Below are 19,357 nucleotides of genomic sequence, written 5' to 3'. Positions count from 1 at the left end.
CTGAATTTCTGACTAAAACCAAACTGGATCTTTAATATAATTGTTGGCCTAGTGTGTTTTGAGTTATTTTCTGCAAAGAACTGACTTGACTATTATGAAATAAAATCTACTAATCTGCAATAGGAAAACTGCTCCCAAGAAATCGGGTGCTATAATGACCCTTAGTCTATGTTCACTTCCATACATTTCAATACATTCATACTTTTCAATACTAGCTCCAAATACTTCTTTGGTTCACAAGAGGCATCATTAACTCCACATATCACTGGTTCTGCCATTCCTTGATATAGAAATATTCATAAGGTTTAAGCACTTCCATGTATCCAGCAATTGTGACCATGGAGCCTGTGCATTGTGTTTATTTTGCTAGAAAGAAATACCCCATTGTTCTGCATATTTAACGAGTCCTTACTGCCCTTTTGCAGTCAACCAGGTGATTTAGGTCTTTCAAATAGTCTGTGATGTTCTCCCAAATTCTTCTCCAATGGATAGATTTCAGAAAGACCTATGAATACATTTCCTTCATCCAGTGAGCACTTAAGCCATCATGCCTCCACTTAACTTATTCTCCTACTCATCTGAGTTTGATCAAAAACCTGGGATAACAGGAAGCATTACTTAACCCTTCTGCTACGCTCCAAGTGATGCTTCCCCAGCAGCCTTCAGCCACTATTGCTCTTCCCCATGCTTCCCAGTGCAGGCTTGCTCAAGTTCCTATTACAGTCTGACCTGAAATATTCTAGAAAAAGAAGGCATGGAAGACCTCTTTTTTGCCAGATTGCTGTGCTGAAGCAGCTCACAAGTTGTTGCCAGATGTACAATCAGCCCAGGGAGAGATGGGAACACAGCAGCCAGCAGCACGGGGCATTGGGAGACTTCCCCAAATTGTGGTGTTAATACATGGGATTTCAAGATATCATAGCCTGGGGTAACAAGTGTTTTGTCCTGCACCAGCTTGAGTGTTTTGTTTCTTTGGTTTGGTTTTGTGTGGTTTTTTGGTTTGGTTTTGTTCGGGCTTTTTTAAAGAATATGGAAACGCTATACGTAGGAAAAAATACACAATTAGGTTACTTTCTCTTCAAGTTTATGTCTTGCTAAACTCATCAGTTTTTAAGAAACTTTCTTTTGGAGGGGTAGTATACCAGTGACAAAAGCCTCATCTCACAGCAGAGATGACAAATTACTTTCCTCATGGTATTCAACGACACTTCAGAGTGGCAGGATACTCATTCATCAAAAGCAGGAATGCCATGTTCAAATACTCAAAAATAGCAGAAGAAAAGGTTACCTTCAAGATGAAATTTCAAGTTTAAACTCTTATAAGGCAAATACTCCTTTAAGAGCTTCAGGAACTTTAAAAGGTCCCTTTAAAAATCCTTATGCCTAATGTATTTTTAGACAAATATTTTTATGAGTACAAGATGAGCAAGTTCCCCACTGCTTTAGACTGTTCCTATGGAAACAAACTCATTGGCAAAGAGGAGTCCTGAACAACTCTGATGCCACTGTCTGTACTCTGCTCCTTTTAGCAGGAATAAACCATCATTTAGAAATCCACAAGTCTAGAAGGCTGACTATGTATGGCTCAAGGAATTGCAATTAGCAGAGACCAAACAAAGCTCTCCAAATAAAAAGTCCAAAGTGTATGAAAGAGCTAGAGGCTTATTTACTGAGCATACTTAAAACACTTTGCTTGTGGAGAATGGACTCAGGAAATTAATTCTGAATTGATAAATGCATGTTATATCAAGAGAGATGAGAATCTACATATTTAATCTAGGGACTAGAATCACAGTTCTGGTCTGTGTATGTAGGTAGTGCCAGTTAAGTGATTGAATGATTTGTTATGAAAGAACAGAAGCAGCACACAGATATATCCCATAGCACTCAGGCTTACTACTACAACCAGTAACTTCTGAGAAAGCTTCTGGAGGCAGAGGAGAGAACAGTCAACAGTTGTCATGTATTGGCTTGCATTTTCTGTGGCAAAACACATCAACAAGGTGTGGCAAAGACTGCTACAGAGGAGAATTTAGCACAGAAAGGTGAGGACAGTGACTGAAATCAAGCACACTTTGAGCCCCCCCTTCTACAATCTGGCAGTTCCTCTCCAGATATCAGATGAAGGCTAAAATTTACAGCACATCCCCATCACAGAGAACATTTTGCTTTATGAGTCAGAGCTGTTCCAAGGACAGACAGCTCCGTGATGGGTAGGTGTCAGAGAGCACAATGCAATGCTCCCGTGACGTGAGAGAGGGATAGAGGGGCCCTGAGCTTCCACAAGTCTTTTCTGTCTGGTGTCTTTGAGAGAAAAGGCAGAAGTGGCAAGACAGTGTGATAAAGGCTGTCTCTGCCATTTCTTGGAAGAGACTCTCCAGGGGGTTATTAAGTGTCCATTGCTAGAAATAGTTCAGAACAAAGAAACTACATGTGTCAAGACAAAACCTGACAGGAACAGGGGCAGTGAAGGAGCAGAGAATCAGGTGTGGTTTTGAGATCCAGTCCAATTCTAGTTGCTATGATCTTCCATTGTAAAAACAGGAGTTGCTTTGATTTCTTGGTACAGTAGGCATCTAAACATACGGTATTTCTTTTGGAAGAGTAAATATGAGGTCCAAATTGTTTGTTACCATTGTATAAGTAAAGTTCTGCCTTTCCTATAGGATGGATTGCCTTTTAACATTAAGAAAAAGGTTTCTCCTAAAGCCCCTGGGCATCTCCTGCCATCTTACCTTACAGGTGAGGATTTCTGGCAAGAGACTATGAGCTTCCTAATGTCACCTGAAGCGTCACAGACCCTGGTGATGCATAATCTACATTTGAGAATACCTACTGCTTTTGAGGTAAGACTTTAATGAATGGATAAAAGCCTCAGATACGTTATTTTTATATTGCTAACTACCATGATTCATCCATTTCTATGCTCTAGGGAGAAAAATAGGAAGGAAACACTTAGTAAGGCCTCAGTTTCATTTAACATTGGTAATGAGCGTCAAGAAAACTGTGGGAAGCAGAAAAAAAACAACCTCATTCCAGCTGGAGTGGCATTTAATAAAACTAAGCAACTCTGGAAAAATAAACTCAGGAGGTGGGTGGCACATGGAAGGATTAATTTGTATTAATTAGAAGTTGTGGAGGAGGAATATTTTGAAGGGGGGAAGCAGATTCAAAATTTCAGTGAACAATGTGATAAATACTAATTAGCCAATTATTTCTCCATAGTGGCAAGTGGTTTTCAAAGCCATTTCTTCTCCTGCAACTGTCACTCCTCCTGCTGAGCAGCTAAGATGCGCCCCACACAAGCCTCAGACATAACTATTCTGGCAGGACCAGTTTGCTTCTCAGCAGATCACTCCTTTTATCTGACATTTGATAAGGGCAAAGGAAGAGGGAATAGAGGCTGTTCCAGAGAATCAAGGTTATCTAAATTAGTCATTTTAAAAGAAAAAATGTGAGAGGCTAACTTGCAGAGGGAAAAGCTCAACACACTTATGAGAAAGACTTGAAATAGAAACTATTGTGAACATCCCAGCTCAAGATCAATTAATCTTAAGACTGTCTATATACAGATTGTCATCCTTTTGCTCTCTCTTTAAAAGACAGAAGTCTTTAAACTTTATTATGTAATTTCAGAAAGCCCAGCATTCAATGATTCATGTTGTGGGAATAAACAAAATAAAACAAAACACCAAAGCCTAACACAGACTGTTGATTAACAGGAGGCAAAAGAGGGAGGGAAAGACAGATATATACAAGACCTAGAAGACAGTGGTTAGTATCATGTTATTAAGGCTGCTACGATAACACCAAACATGAACTAACCTGGAGAGCCGTACTCATGTCTTGGTAACCTACAGATCTTAGGCATCACTTCCATTAGGGTCTTGACATACTGAAGAATTGTCCCTTGTAACTAAGAGAAAACAGATGTATGCAAACATGTCAGTGCTATTGAATGAAGAAACTTTACAAGGAATTGCATTCAAACTACACGTGAATTGAAGCAGTTCTAAAAATCTTGCATTTAATTCCACCATTCATCATATTTAAAAAGGCAACTTTTTCAGATTGATAGAACTTCACTTTCCTTCATGTGGCATTAGACACCTTTTGCTACAAGAAGAGTGGCACAACAGTAAGGTCAGGAAGGTAAAAAAGATGAAAACATGCTCTTGTCTTGCACACTGTCTCTACTGTCCAACTAACTTTCAGGTTTTTGGCAAAAAAGTTACATTTGAATACTTTCAAAACTATTCAAAAAGCATTTGAATACTTTCAAAAGCAACAAGAGAGAAAAGCTGATGATCAGATATGACTGTAACTGCCCAAACTGGATCTTCTGGACATACCAGTTGAGACACAGTTCCCAGCCTACAGTCAGTCTGTCTTCCTCCCACTAGATACCTATCTCTTATCTATCTCCCCACATCTGAGCATCTGCATCAGGCATTGGCAGGATACCTTCCCCCAGGCCTTTTAACCTTCTTTGTAAATGACTAATTGTTCAATGCCACCTTTAATGAATTGAGAAGATTTACCACTAAGTTATTAAAAAAAAAAATCCCTCATGAAACACAACAAACCAACACTCAACACCCAAACCCTGAAAAATATATGTGATTTCCTCTTTCCCTGAAGATTAGACTACAGCACTTCTAGAACACCAAAAATGTAATTAGAACATTTTGGGAATTACTGTAAACAAACTGCCAAATGTGTCAAGTGCCTGAAGTGGGATTATGAATGCCACAGTTTTCCCCAGTTGGATTTTTGGCAGGAAGCTTCTAACAAGCAACAGGGACAGGCTAGAAAATACAATTTCTTTGGCTTAAATTAACTGCAGTACATTATGGCTGTATATATAGACACTAATAATATAGCAAACAGCCAGCCCCTCAACCTCCTCCTAGTTACAGAAAAGGTCCTTTCCAATACAGGATACCCAGGCTGTATGGGTAACATCTTCAACATCTGGTCCAAGCACCACTGCTAGATCAAGCATGGAGATCAAACCTGGCTTGTTTGATCTACTAATGATGTCATCTACTGAGTCATCTACTAATGATGTCATTAGTGACAGTCCTGAAGTTAGGCCCAAGGCAGAAAGCACACTCCAGCTGTTCTCAAAAACATATCAAGAAAGAAAATTTACAGTATGGTCTTTAAGTTGAAATCAACTACTTTGAAATATTCACACTTTTCCAGAGTCTACCTAGGCCCTAACATCATAGGTCTCCACAAATTAAATTAATCTCTAATGAAGAATCCAGGTTTTCAAAACACTGCTCAGGGTACCAAGGCATATCTATTGCTTGCACAAGACTGTCAAGCCCAGCTTATATTGAACCTCAATGGAAGTTATTTTAATTATTTTTACCCAAGATCTTATTTTCACTTTGTTTTCCCTGAGACATTTCCTACCAGAAACCCTTTGGAATAGCAGAAAATTAAAGACAATTAGCATACCAGGCTCTTGACAACTTTCAGCAATTCCTCCATCACCACAGCAATGCCCTGATATCCAAGAAGTCTACAGATGACTTTAAAGTGAGGGGGACCAACAAAATTCCTGTAGTTGCTGTAGATGCTGGAATATGCCAGATTCAATGCCTAAAATGAGAGAACACATACAATTAATGGAAACTTTGTCTGCCTGTATCTTTATAATTATATAATTTAAACAATGTTTTAAAGCATAATAAAACTAAAATAACATTTTATCCCACTGTCACTCCGGAAAGTTTAATAACAGAGTTTCCCTTTTATAAGGCAGGAACTTCAACCAAAATCTCTGTATTAGCAAGACAAAGTTGTAAACACTTTTTTTTTTCCCACCAGACATCTTCCATTTACCATTTATAAAGCCATGAACATTTCCTCTTTTGTATTTTTTTATTTACATGAGTATAAAAGGCTTAAGAGTAGTCAAAGCCAATGTTCAGATCCCTGAATTTAAAGCACAGCTTCTATTCCTATATCATCCATTTTATGCACAAAACATCTTGAAAGAAGTTACTTCAATTTTCTGTTTTAAGTCTCTAAGTACTCACCTCCAAGAAAAAGCCTTCTGCAGTTACTGCTCTCTGCAACTAATTAATAAGGATCTTTCCTCTTCAAACCCCTTAGGTGTACACAAGATCAAAGCAAATCTAAGTTTGGGATGTAACCTCATGGAAATTCTTCAAGAGCTGTATAAATAGGACAAGGTGCTTTGCCATATTATCATTTATTTCTATGAAAGAGAACACAAGTGTATGGACTGGTGCTGTATGGGGATTTAAGAACTGTTTGCTGAAGCCACAGATCAGAGAGGAGTCAGATAACTTGACATCCTCCATTTCTGCAACTGGGTTGTTCTCCTAATATCCTGAAATTTAATATTAAGAGGGAATCCTGCTCTTTCTTTGTCCTTTCTTACAGAAGGCACTGTTGTGTTTCCTTTTATTTTCTGCAGTTTCATTCTCTCTAATACACACATGGAAAACAGCATACTATTAGACTTTTAACTTCACACACAGCTGTAACAGAAAATTTTCCAGGAAGAACATTCCCTTCAATGCAGATCCTGCCCTAATTCCCCATGCAAGTCAACACCAGATACTGTAAAACATGGCATTAAACTACTAGGAATTCAAGTAATGAAATTCTACCAAGCCCTTGAAGGATTTTAGTCTCATAACAGAAAAGGACTTAAAAACCATCTTTAGAAGCAGTCAGGATCGAAAATGCATATTTTTATTTATGTTGTAAATCTCTATATAAACACTAGTTTCCAACTGTGGTCTTAGAAATTTAAAAATTGCATTCTAGATGCAAACTAAAACAGACACTTGAATAATTATTAGAATCCTAATACATAGCAGAGTCCTGCTATTAGATCAGAGCTGGCTAAAAGGCCAAACTCCAAACATGTCCCACCAGGGGGACAGTCTAAAGCGGCATCCCTCTAGTACAACCTGTGCATTTCCATAGCTTTCCACATATGGAAAAGGGCTCCGGGGCAAAGACAGTGGAGAAAACTGGGAAAACTTTAAGAACAGATGTGCAGATCAACGTCCTAGTACACTAAGCATTTACAAAACTGCCCCTAAAAGATGAGATTTCCTCTTTTGCTTTTGATGTTTCCAATCAGGTAGGTCTCCACAACAAACGTGTCCGAACTACCTATTTTGACTATAGCACAAGGAGAATTTTACTTCAGTAGGTTAAAGCCTTTTACTGCTGTGAGGTTAAGGGGAGGGAACTTCTCTTCAGACAGCAAAAATTTGTCATAGACAAGCAAGCCCTAAACTCATGATTTCAGTATTTAAAAAACTCGCCTATACATAACAATAAGAAGCCAGCCAATCTAAAAATACATCTTTCTTTAATGTAAACCTCATGGGGGAGTACCTAAAATGGTACACTGTAAACGCTGGATTATTGGAGCTTTATGAACTGTGAGAAGGGATTTAGAAAACACTATTACACACCACCACCACTTCCCCCCCCATGATGCACAAAAGCATAAAATCCTTAGGGAAGAAGCCACTAACAAAAGAGGAGTGGGGGTGGAGAGGGAGGGAAGGCAAGTTGTTGTTCATTATTTTTTAATCTATACTTGCTCCCTCCCCTACTTAAATTAAAAAAAAAAAAAAAAAAGGAGTTGTTAGTTGCTGATGTCATCTAAGAGCTAACATTAATCACTCACAGCATCACTGGTCCACGCACAAGAGCATATAACAGGGATGCTCAAGCAGTACACTGTCCAAGGGGAAGCAAGCAAGAGAGGGGGGGAAAGACATTATTTTTTTCTCCTGTATAGTCTTTGAAAAGCCAGGCAACAGCATCTTTAGACAAGATGTGCTCTTGCATGAATTTAAGTGGAGGAGACAAAGAAACCATGCCACTAGCAGCATCGGAGAAAAAAGCTGAAATCACCAAGCAATGAGAATTCAGTCCACGGAATCTGAGGGGAAGAAAAAGCAAACTGGCAAACAGAGATCAGTCAGGAAATAATTCATGTGGAAAGGGATACAGAAAACTTGGTGTCTAAATCATTTTCACAGCAGCATCGTCATATGAAAATTCTGTTCTGAAATTTCCATCAGGAAGTGACGGTAAGTACTGACTTTACAATCCATAAAACATCAAATGGTTTTTCCAAACATTTACATGCCAATAACTGTCTTCTAATAACTGATGTTTTGTAACGTTAGAAATGTATCATTGTTTTTTAATTACAGTCCAAACATTCTACTTACAAAATGCTGTGAGGATTAAATTGATGAAACTATTGTTTCTAGGCTGTGTTAGGAAGTGTTCTAAAAACAAATAAATTATAATTTTAAGTGCTAGGGATATACCAGCTAAAGAGAAGACAGCCGAGAAAGTAAAAGCTCTGATCTTACTAATGCACCCAATTTCAGTATCTGCAGTAGCTGGGTAGATGCCAAAATGTGTCTGTCTGATAAGTTTATTTGATAGCAAACTCAGTTCCTTTATATTGTTTCTGTATTAAAAGGGTGCACTTACCACATAATTAGAACAGTAGCATCTACTCAGATCATTCATATCCATTTTTTTCTCACTTCCCAATAAGTATAACCCAAAAGCCTTGAGCAACAATTTTCATACATAAATAGGCATAGAATTCTTACTATTAATGTAATGTCACTATCAAAATCCCACTAAAATCATATATACTTTTCCAGTCTTCCATATAGTATAAAATACAAGTATTACAGAATAATTTCAGAACATGTTATGAGCAAATCTTACAAGATTTCTTCCTCAGAGAACTTTCAATACTTAATTGCTATTTAGCCAGGAGTAACATTTTAAATCTGATCATAACAAATTCATTTTTATAATGAAGTCATAAACAATTAAATACAGTGTTATTGTCATGGCCATTTATCTTCATAAAAAAAGTAAGAAACTTTCAAAGTGGAAGAAAAACTTTCACATGAGTGCCACTGGAAACAGACAAATGAAGAGATAGGCTCTTTTTCAAAAGTTACACTCACAACAGTAAAAGCAAAACCAAATGAAAATACCCACTGGCTGTTATTATATATTCTTTCATAGATGTGTTTAGAAAAGTGCACAAAATAGATGCTTTCCTTTCACTTTTTACAGTGGTAACGTATACTGAAAATCTCAAAATACTGGCAGGTTTTCTATTTTGAATTTTATTATGAGGAGGAAAAGTTCAGGGCAGACAGACTATGGGATTACATTAAATCATTTAGAACAGAAAAGACTATTAGTAATTAAAAAAAAAAAAACACACTACTTTTCCAAGAGGTATGCTACAGTGAAAGCTGTATTTCACTAAGCTTAACTTGAGAAAGCTTTTCCAAGAGGCTGACTAGAATCAAGACTAAATATTGTGATACTGATACCACCAATGTACAGTCATCACAGCCACTGCCGCAGTGGAGCCGCAGTAGCTACAGATGTGCTAATTCGCCAGCAAAAAATGGAGCGTATCATAGAACCACAGAACGGTTTGGGCTGGAATGGACCTTAAAGATCATCTAGTTCTAACACCCCTGTGATGGGCACAGACACCTTCCACAGCTTCTCTGGGCAACCTGTTTCAGTGCCTCACTGCCCTCACAGTAAAGAATTTCTACTTATCTAATTTCTTATCTAATTATCTAATATCTACTTATCTAATTTAAATCTATCCTCTTTCAGCTTAAAGTCATTGCTCCTTGTCATATCTCTATCTGCCCATGTAAAAAGTCCCTCTCCAGCTGTTCTGTCAGCCCACCTTAGGTACTGGAAAGTGCTGTAAGGTCTCCCTGGAGCCTTCTCCTCTCCAGGCTGAACAGTACCAACTCTCTCAGATGGTCTTTATAGGATAGGTGCTCATATTCATATTTGTGAATAAGAAACTAATGTAAAATACTGGAGACAAAATAATGTCTAGTGATGTTTCCAAATACTATTTTGTTCTTCAATTGAATGTGACTGGCAAAAATGAAGACTTGTGGATGGTAGAGGCATTTATCCCTCAATATCCACTCCTGCCAACCCTCTTTTTCCACTAAACATAAAATGCAAGATACTCAGACTAGAGAAAAAAACAACTGTTGCATTTTTCCATTATCACCTGGGAAAAAAATGTAAAAGGAAGTGATTCCCTGATTGCAAATTCTGCAAAAATTCACTGTCTCATGGAGAAAAGGTAAAACTGGTCACTTGTACAGGCAGCAACTCTGATTGAATTTCTCTAAGTTTATGTTTATCCTTTCACTTGGAAGAGAAATACACATTTTAAAATACCCCAAACTCCATGAACTTTAATCTCACAGTTTTACATTGCAGTACCAAAGATGAGAGCATACTTTCCTAACAAACTCCATTCCTAAATTACAGAGCACTGCGATTAAGATCCACACAACATCCTCAGTGCCGCGGATTCTCAGTTACCTCCAAAGAACGTCTTCCCTTTCCACAGGGAGATCAGCATCAAGAGAGAAAAAAACACACGAGCAACATACTGATGGGAATAACCATCCAAAACATCACAGGAAACACGGCAATGGTAATTTGGCCAAAAATGGCCAGCTGTGTTGACAGCTTTTACAGCATCATGTACCACCCTAACTGGAACAACATGCTATCCAGCTACTCAAGAAAAAGCTTTCAGAAGGAAGAGAGGGTGCCCACCAGTCGCTCCTCCTTTGTTGTTGAAAACCTAACTCCACTAACTACATACATCATGTGCGTGACCTGCCAGTCCGCAAACCCCTCCAGTGACCAGTGCAGAGTGTTTAACACACTGGAACGAGACCCAGCATCTGCGAGCAACACCAAGAAAGAGCTGGCACTGGGCATCTGGCTCACCAGCAGCGTCCTGCTCCTCATCATTGCTGCAATCCTCCTCTACGGCTGCCTGCACCTCCTGTGCCGCAGGAGACATGAGCGCTTGCAAGAACGAAACAGGACCTCCAAACAAGACCACGGGGAGGCATGGACCAAAAGCATGGCTTACACCTCAGAGGAGTTCAGCAGACAGAGACAACAGATGCAGGACACTGAAGAAAAGCATCCAGGTGGCATCCAGCTGGCCACAATCATAGAGAATCCCTCTGTGTGCAATGAGCCTGTCATGTCGACTTCCCAAAGTCGGGAACAAGTCCCAGTAAGAGGACAGTGCTCTGCTATAAATTAGAAACCCTTTGTCAGGGAGAAGATTTTTACTACGTATGATATCCCAACTGCTTCCAACACATCACATGCATTGCCAGCGCTCACAACAGGGAGCTCTGATTTTTCACCCCAGCGCTCTCAGTTGTACCTCTGCTGTCACATCCCTTTCCAACAATCTACATGCATCCAGAAGTACTCAGAAGCAAAGGTTCACATTCCCAAGAAGTGAGCACTTCAGTTACACTCCATTGTTTTAAAATGAAGCATGTAGCAAATAATTGGTTTACATTTCAAGGGGATTTTTTGGTTACTTTTCTTTAGTATAAAACAGCAAGCAAATAGAAAAATTAATCAAAAGTGACCACGAGAGTTTTTGTGGGTTTTTTTCGCTTTTTGTTTTTGTTTTTTTTAACTAGAGTGAATAAGACTGAGTAGAAGTTTTCAGATGGCAACCCAGACTGCTACACTACAGGCAACTGGAACATACACACAGAGTGCAGTGGGGTTTGACAGTGTGAGTTTTACTTGTACAAATTTAACTGCTTCCCAAACCACACACTGCAAACTACTACATTCAGATTATATACTTCACTGTCCATGGTGCTCTCCATAGCTCCCATGTGCACTGAGGTCAGTCTCAGCATGTAAGCTAAACTCACCAGGATTTTTGTGGTATCCTTTCATTTGTCTTTGAAATTTTCCCTTGGTCTAAATACATGCAACGCAGTGACTTTGTAAGGACACTTCTAATTAAGGAAACATCCTGAGTTATCATACTTTGCACTCTTCTGCTCCCACCACAAACTACCTTCTGCTCCATGGGCCAGCGACTCCCTGCAGAGGAAATGGAATTCAGAGAAGCAGCTCCCGGTCCTTCCTTCTCTCTTTCCCTTTCAGTTTTAATGATAAAACTCACTAATCAGCTGCAAATTTCTTTCCCATAGCACAGTACATTTTGAGTAATGAAGGGGGGCAAGATAGTAAAAACACAATTTATTTTTGTAAGAAGAAAACCTGTCGATTATCTTACTCTGCCTCAAGCTTCATGGCAAAGTGCCATGGTCCTTTAGACAGAAACCTGTTCACCCTCACAACATGACAACTCTTGTCTGACTTGCATGCGTAAGTCACCCTGTTTTAAATCTTTAAAGTGCATTTGTGTTCCATAAAAACATAATAAATCTTAGTATTGCTATATAGTACATATAAAATACAGGATATTTTGCCTAGAAAACAAAGGTACACTGTGACTGCAGGCATTTTAAATTGTTATTGGTATGAATGTATGTGTGAAGTCAGCTCTCACCGATACAGCTCCGTTGTACCAGTAAAGGCTGGAGAACTGTTAGCTGGGCAGATGCCATCCTTTTCCACCATGCCCTGGAAGTTAGGGGAGTGTACAATTTTGGCAAGAAAGTGCCCAATCTCACAGCAGGTAGCAGATCTCTTCAGCTACTCTATTTTGACAACAATTCCCACAACTTGTGAAAGGCATCAACTCTCATAGTGGTAGGAAGACAAGTTGGCATAAGTTTGATGCATCTTCTTTATTTTTTTTTTTACTAGGATAAGCATGGCACACAGAAATGTGTGCTGATGGGGGTAAGTATTACTTTTAGAAATCAGTTCAAAAGGCATCTGTATTGTGTGAAGTTAGCCATAATGTTTTGTCCACCTGCTACAGAGAATTTCCTCCAGCTGACATGTTTTTCTTTGTCTTGCACATCAGTCTCAAATAAACTTGAGAATGATAACAGTGTACCACTGTTTCAAATGATGGTCTTTTATGAAACAGATACTGAAAAACCTCTTCAGACAATGAAGCCAACACTACGGTTAACTTCCGAAAAGCGGTGGCTGGGTAGTGGGGACAGAAAAAATGCTTTAGTATCTTTTTGTAATCAAATTAATGGTAACACTCCCGTGATCGGGTTTTCATCAAAGAAAAGATGATTTTTATGTTAAAGGGATAGAGCTAAGACACATCTTCTCATCTCTGCCAACATCTTGGGCCCTTGAAAACCTGTTTACTTCTCTGTTTCTTTATGTGGGTTTTAAAGCAGTCCAATACACATATTTCCATACATTTATGTTATATACACATGTATACATCCTATTGAGAACAAGGAGCAGTTCAGTCTTAAAGCAGTTTCAAGCAATTCACCTACTGAATTTTGTTATTTGTACATAAACACATATCTCAAAAAAGACACGTCTGTGTCAGACTGAGACGACAAAGTGGTACCACAGAAGTGCTCCCAAAGGGATTTACCTCATCTAAGTATAAAACCATTCCACCCACAGAGTTTACTGTGCACTTCTTAGATAAACATTTATATCATCTTACAATCAATGAACCATCTTGCACCCACTGCAAATGAGCCATGTATCAGAGTGTCATCTGTGTTCTCCACTAGCTTTGAACAACTCACGCCATCACACGCTCACAGAGCTACATGATTCTTCCTCTCTTGCTCAGAAAGTTTTATTACAGATTCATTCAGGTTTGTTCTGGCAGTTCTGTGTTTTGGTAGTTCACTGTCCAGTTTTAACCATCATCTAGTAAGGGGCAAACACTCTAAGTGATTACCAAACTCATAACAAGTTACAACATAGTGCAGACTGATGTTAATTACCAGCAGTAGATAAAAACCATTATATTCACATTGAAAAGTACCTTCCAAAAGGGGTGTTTTTCAGAAAACAAATGAGTTAGCATCTATAAAATGCAGGACACATGCAAACATGAAAATCTTTGGAAAATACTGAATAAGAAAGCAAGCTCTGAAATGCTGGTCTACACAACCTCTACAAAACCAGGCATTTCATTAACATGCCAAGTTAGTTCAAATCCCCAGAGGAGACTCTTTATTATATGTACATTATTAAATATTTTATGCATCCACTCCTTGTTGCCAAATTCCAACCTGTTAACATTAATTTCATTAATCCTACACTCACCTTACCTGAGTAAAGGAATTTCAATGACCATGCTCAATGAGCTTTTAAAATATTCCAGCTCACTTAAAAGCCTGAGGAGCTTCTGCAGGTCAGCCCCTTCTCACCTGACAGCTCTGCTTCCACCTCAGCCAGAAGAAATAAGATTTATCTGTGGGGTTTTGTTTTGCTAATTGGATGAAGATACCGCTCAGGAACTTTAGATGCAAAAGAGAATGTTGCTATAACTGTCTATGCTAAGCATCAATACACATTAGTATAGACCAAATGCTTTGGCTCATTTAGAAATATCTGAGAATATGTGAACACTTGGAGAGCCAAACTAAAATCTTCTTTAATTACACTTATACAAGCATATTGCTCGTGCAGAGCTTGTGCACAGGAAGTGTTTAGCCATTGCAGTGCAATACATGCATGTATGAGTGTACATACGCACAAGAAATCAAAATACTTTTGACTTGACCTAAATAAACACGTGTTGCTAAAGAAACCTAAAAACTCAAAAATGCCAAAAAACCCCAAACCTACTAGCAACAAAAAAATCCAATATGGAAAAGACATTTCTTTGCTATGAAGGCAAAATGATCAATGTGAAGTGCTCACCTGAATTTCTTAAACAGTTCAAGAACTCAAAAAAGACAAAACTAAAAAAAAAAACCAAACCACAGCTACTCCATATTTCATTATTTTCCAGTCAGGAGGCAATTCAACAACGTAATAGTTACAGGACTCAAACAATGATGTGCTCTGTAACAAGCCTGGCTATATACTACACAGAATAATATCATGCAGTCATATGCCACACTAGAACATGCAGGCTCTATCATGTAAGAATTCCTATCTGTTACTGGCTATATACAGTAGAAGTGTAAAAAATTTCATTCAGATATCCTCAATTTCAAACCACGCTAGATTCAAGAATAAAAACATGCTCCTGTAAAAATTTAAAATTACAGAGAGTCAGGAATATTTGCTAATATAGGCTTATTTAGTTACGAAATTTGCTCCAGAAATGCAAGTAAGACCCTCCTCAATTGCTTCTGTTCATAGATAAAAATAATCAAGATTTCTGAAAATGTAGAGCTCTCAGAGTAAAGATTACTAAACTCATTTTAATAATGTAACCCGACTGATAAAAAAGTGTTCCTCAGTTAATCCTCTGTCACCCCCCCACTGTATCATCGCTCAGATAAATTAAGTTAGCAATCTCTATGAAATTCAGTGGGTTTTTTTGCTCTACGCTGCATCTGGTCAGCTCCTAAAATAGTAAGGAACACAATAACTCTAATGTAAGAAAATTCCACTTTCCTATAATTTACTGTTCCCTGTTGGCAAATAATTATATAAAACACTATTCACAGGACCAAACAATCAGCTGTTACATTCCACATTAAGACATGTGAATAATTTTCTACTTCCTTTACATTTTAAAAGCATGAAAGTTTTACAAATACAACAGATATTTTAGGACTGAAATCTGTAACTTCTGAGCTATCTCTTCAGCTCTCAAAAACTAGATTGCTGAGCAGAGATTGCACCACATAACTAGGATAGGATGTACAGAAAATAACAGTAAGACACAGACTAATTATGTTCACATTTAAGCAGGAGGTAGATAATTAAAGTAGCCTGACATGACACTTAGAGTACGCTTGTATAAATTAAAAGTATAACTGAGTACGTATTTTTAAATAATTTTAAATAATAATAAATAATTTTAAAGTTTTTTTATTGTGAATCCTCTAATGTGATCCTTATATTTTCATTTATCTTTTCCATACTTAAATTTGCCTCCCTGGTATTCAGAAAAACAACACAAAATATAGAACAACAGCTCGTTAAATATTCTCAAATGATTTGCTGAAGATATCACTGCTGGTTTTTAGTGCTGTTGGAAGTAGGTCAATATTTCTGACTGGATATTAAAAATGCAGATAAATGTTAATGCATTATGCCTTTAACTGTCATTAAGACTCAGGTAATAATTCTGAAGCATAAGAAAATAGATCTGCAGTGATTAGGGAGAACAAATCTATCACACATGAGCATAGCATTGGTCCTCTGAATACAGGTTAACTTTCCTCACTCAGGTAGCCCCATGAAAACCCACAACTATTCTCTTGTGTCAAGTGCTATTTCAACTTGTCACCCACATAAGCTCCTTTCCATCCTTAGTATCAGGGATTGCTTTAAGGCACAGAGTATGTGAGTGCATATCATGTACACTTCTACTGAAAACTTGCATAAATCTTCCAGGCCCTCCTAATCTGCAAAAGCAAGAAATATGGTGCTAATGCAGGAGATGAGATGGCCTGAATTCCAATTTCATCCCAATGACTTTGAGGTCCTTGGTTGGAAGATGCCAAAGGAATGCTACATTTAAAAAAATTAATTTAAGCAGTTTGGTATCTGATAGTTTACGATGGTCAGAATCTATATGCCTTTTAAGTCAGATAACATCTGAAGCAATTTTTCCTATATTTTCCCTTTACTTCAGTCTTGCTTACTGTAACAAGGGAGCAGCTGCACCCAAGATGGGCTCTCATTCTCACTTCACCAGATGAGTAATTAATCTTTTCTTTAAGTCTGCTCTGCCACTATAAGCAACTGTGCAATGCAAGGTGGTTGAGAGAAGGAATTATTTTTAGCTATGTCAAATAAGACCAACCATCAGACTAATCACTTGCACTTTGGCTGAAACATATGGTGCGCTTCACAGTAAAGTCTGAAAAAAAAGTGTGTGTTCAATTTAAAATACACACAGAATGTATCTCATTTAATAACTATTTAATAACTTTCATATACCATACTTTCTATAATTAAAAAGAGATACCTTTAAACATTAGCAAACCATAAACATAACGGGAATTAAATCCAACCTTTGATCCATAGAGATACTGTGGCTGTGCATTAGGCTGCTTATCTCGCTGAAACTCCTGAGAAAATGGTAGCACGGTCCGAACAAATCTATTAAAAAAATAGTAAAGAATTAATTAATTATACTTAGGTTAGTCAGTGTGCACCTGATGCACCTTCCCTGTATAATACTGCTTTTGTCTGCATATAAAATCAAAGCCAGATTGGTAGCCTTTCAGCCCTAGGAGAAACGGAGGAAGCATATAGCCTGCATTGCCCAAAAGCATGGACACAAATCATAATGCAGTTCAACTGTTACTGTTCTTCCAGTGGTGTGCAGAGTCCCAAAATAGTCCTCACCTCTACTCTAGCCCAGCCCAGCAAATAAGGAAGCAACTAACAAAGTAGCAATAACCTCTCATGGGGAGTAAGGAAGCTCCTTATGCTCACAAAATTAAATCCTTGAGAAAGAAGTACACCTTCAAAGAAGAACATGACATTTCTATTTAATGTTTTGGAGCTTTATTCCCCCCAAACTCACAGCAGGAGAAGTATGTTAGATTGTTACCTTTAAAAAGAGTCACGAGGAAGGGTATAATCCTTGTAGCAAAATCAATGCTCCTAAAGTTTGATTAGACTTTAGTGTGAGCAAATACCAATACAAACCACATTTAGCTTTACCTCTGTATACTGTTAAGAGGACTGCAACAGAACTACAAAGATATGGAGCAGTACAAAAGATAGGATCAAACAGCCAACTGAGTGCCCAACTGAGGGCACCAAAGTCAGAAGGATTACTCACCAGTCCTCTTGTGAACAAGCAGCACAGACTTTCCCCCCAGTGTTCCCTGTTAATAGTGTTATGAACATTTGGCAGCACTACAGTTTTAGTGCAGAAAGAAGCTAATCAATATCCACTGCAATACTGATTCTGCTAAACTTCACTAAACAGAGGAAAATTATTGGGGGGGGGGTGTTTATGAGTTGGATGGACACTTTATTTTTTAACTTGATTAAAAAGGATTTCTTGCTAAGTGGTGCAAAGCTGTATAAGCACGGCGAAAAGCGAAAACAGCTATTTAAGGAGTGCACATCAAATGATTGTATCAAATCAGGCTGGTCTGAGTGGTAACCAAGCAAAATAAATGCATCTAGGACAAGGTTTCAGGAAAGGAAGTTTGCAATAAGCTACAATATCATAAGGTAGAATTTTATCTTGATCTGGTTTTGTTTAAAATGTATTTTAATTTAAATCAGCATACAAAATCAATTTTTCACTAACAATTTTTCCTAGAAATAACAGACATTCTATTTTTAATACATCCATTTTCTAGCTGAAAACAAAAACAGCTATGCTAACCCAAAATTGTTTCATCCAGACAAGTATAAATTGCACCATGTTGCTTTCAATTATTTCCACTATGTTTTATTTCTGAGAAATCTGAATCATTCTTGTGAGACTCTACAACTTCAGGACAATGTTTTCTTTTTTTTTTTATCCTGATCAAAAATAGGTACAGTTACTTGTTCAGACATAGTTTATCCCATCATCCCAAAAATACTTGTATTTGCTGCAGTCCAGAAAGCATTTGCATTTAGAACTTTTGAGGAAAAATACATCCTTTATGTGTATTATTTTTGATACTATATATATTATTGAAATCTCCTTACGTTTATATTTCCTCAGTTTACAAGTTTCCCCCCTTCTCTCTCACTTACATAGAAATTGAAAACTCTCCTTTGAGATCACTGGAATCTGTTTTCTGCAGATACTTCACTAATGAGTTTATCAGAGATGATATAAACATTTGATGGAACTCAAAGTAATCTGCAACATACGACAGTCCCGGAGATTACTCTATTCCCCTTTATCTCTCCAAATCCCATTCCTTTTGAAATGGACACAACTTTGAAGCCCTAAGAAAATTTCTAAAATGAAAGAAATCATAAGAGATATGTCATTTGATAAAAGACTGGGTTTCAGTGTGTGGGCACATTGGGCAAGAGCTGAATTCTTATCACTAAACTCACAAGGAAAAGAGTATTTCAAAATATAAGTGGGGGCACGCTATAACTTTGGAAGTTGCAACTGTAATTCTTAAACTTTTCAAAAGGTTTTGTGAATATATCTCAATGACAATGTCATTAAGAGTCTGGGAGCAAACCAGTTAGTACAAGTACAAGCACAAGTAACTCTTGTGTGTTTCCCAGTGTTCCTCTGCATTCTTGGGTGTTTCTCCAACTCTAATGCTTCAGAGCAGTAGCAAAACAGTCTTAAAGCTGTCTTGAAGACTTGAAGCAAGCACTCATTTTATACTTTCTTGGGTGAAAGAGGTCAAGAGAGGAAGAAAAAGAGTAAGGAAGTAGCAGTAAGAGACACAGTCACATTATGTTA

At 37.8% G+C, this 19,357-nt stretch overlaps 2 protein-coding genes across 3 annotated transcripts in view; one reads left to right on the top strand and one right to left on the bottom strand.

Moving 5' to 3' along the window:
• Window positions 1–19,357, bottom strand: part of CYFIP1 (cytoplasmic FMR1 interacting protein 1) — a 76,557-nt gene that overhangs the window by 11,209 nt on the left and 45,991 nt on the right. For both annotated transcript variants that reach the window (XM_027674819.1, XM_027674818.1), the window contains exons 23-25: window positions 16,986–17,073; window positions 5,470–5,613; window positions 3,826–3,916 (exon numbers count right to left, since the gene is read on the bottom strand). In XM_027674819.1, the coding sequence (XP_027530620.1) occupies window positions 3,826–3,916; window positions 5,470–5,613; window positions 16,986–17,073 (323 nt within the window). The remainder of the gene's footprint in view (window positions 1–3,825; window positions 3,917–5,469; window positions 5,614–16,985; window positions 17,074–19,357) is intronic.
• On the top strand, window positions 7,682–12,909 carry LOC113963572 (fibronectin type III domain-containing protein 9-like). Its single transcript, XM_027674820.1, has 2 exons — window positions 7,682–8,102; window positions 10,372–12,909. Exon 2 carries the CDS (start codon window positions 10,499–10,501, stop codon window positions 11,168–11,170), a length of 672 nt encoding a protein of 223 aa, XP_027530621.1. The 5' UTR covers window positions 7,682–8,102; window positions 10,372–10,498; the 3' UTR covers window positions 11,171–12,909.

The sequence above is a fragment of the Neopelma chrysocephalum genome, unplaced genomic scaffold (assembly GCF_003984885.1).
Source record: "Neopelma chrysocephalum unplaced genomic scaffold, ASM398488v2 Primary Assembly neopelma1_25, whole genome shotgun sequence".
Taxonomy (NCBI): Eukaryota; Metazoa; Chordata; class Aves; order Passeriformes; family Pipridae; genus Neopelma; species Neopelma chrysocephalum.
This window is presented reverse-complemented; position numbering and strand designations above follow the sequence as displayed.

Coding starts and splice junctions, on each gene's coding strand:
- LOC113963572 (XM_027674820.1), top strand. CDS start 10,499: ATGGGAATAACCATCCAAAACATCACAGGAAACACGGCAATGGTAATT.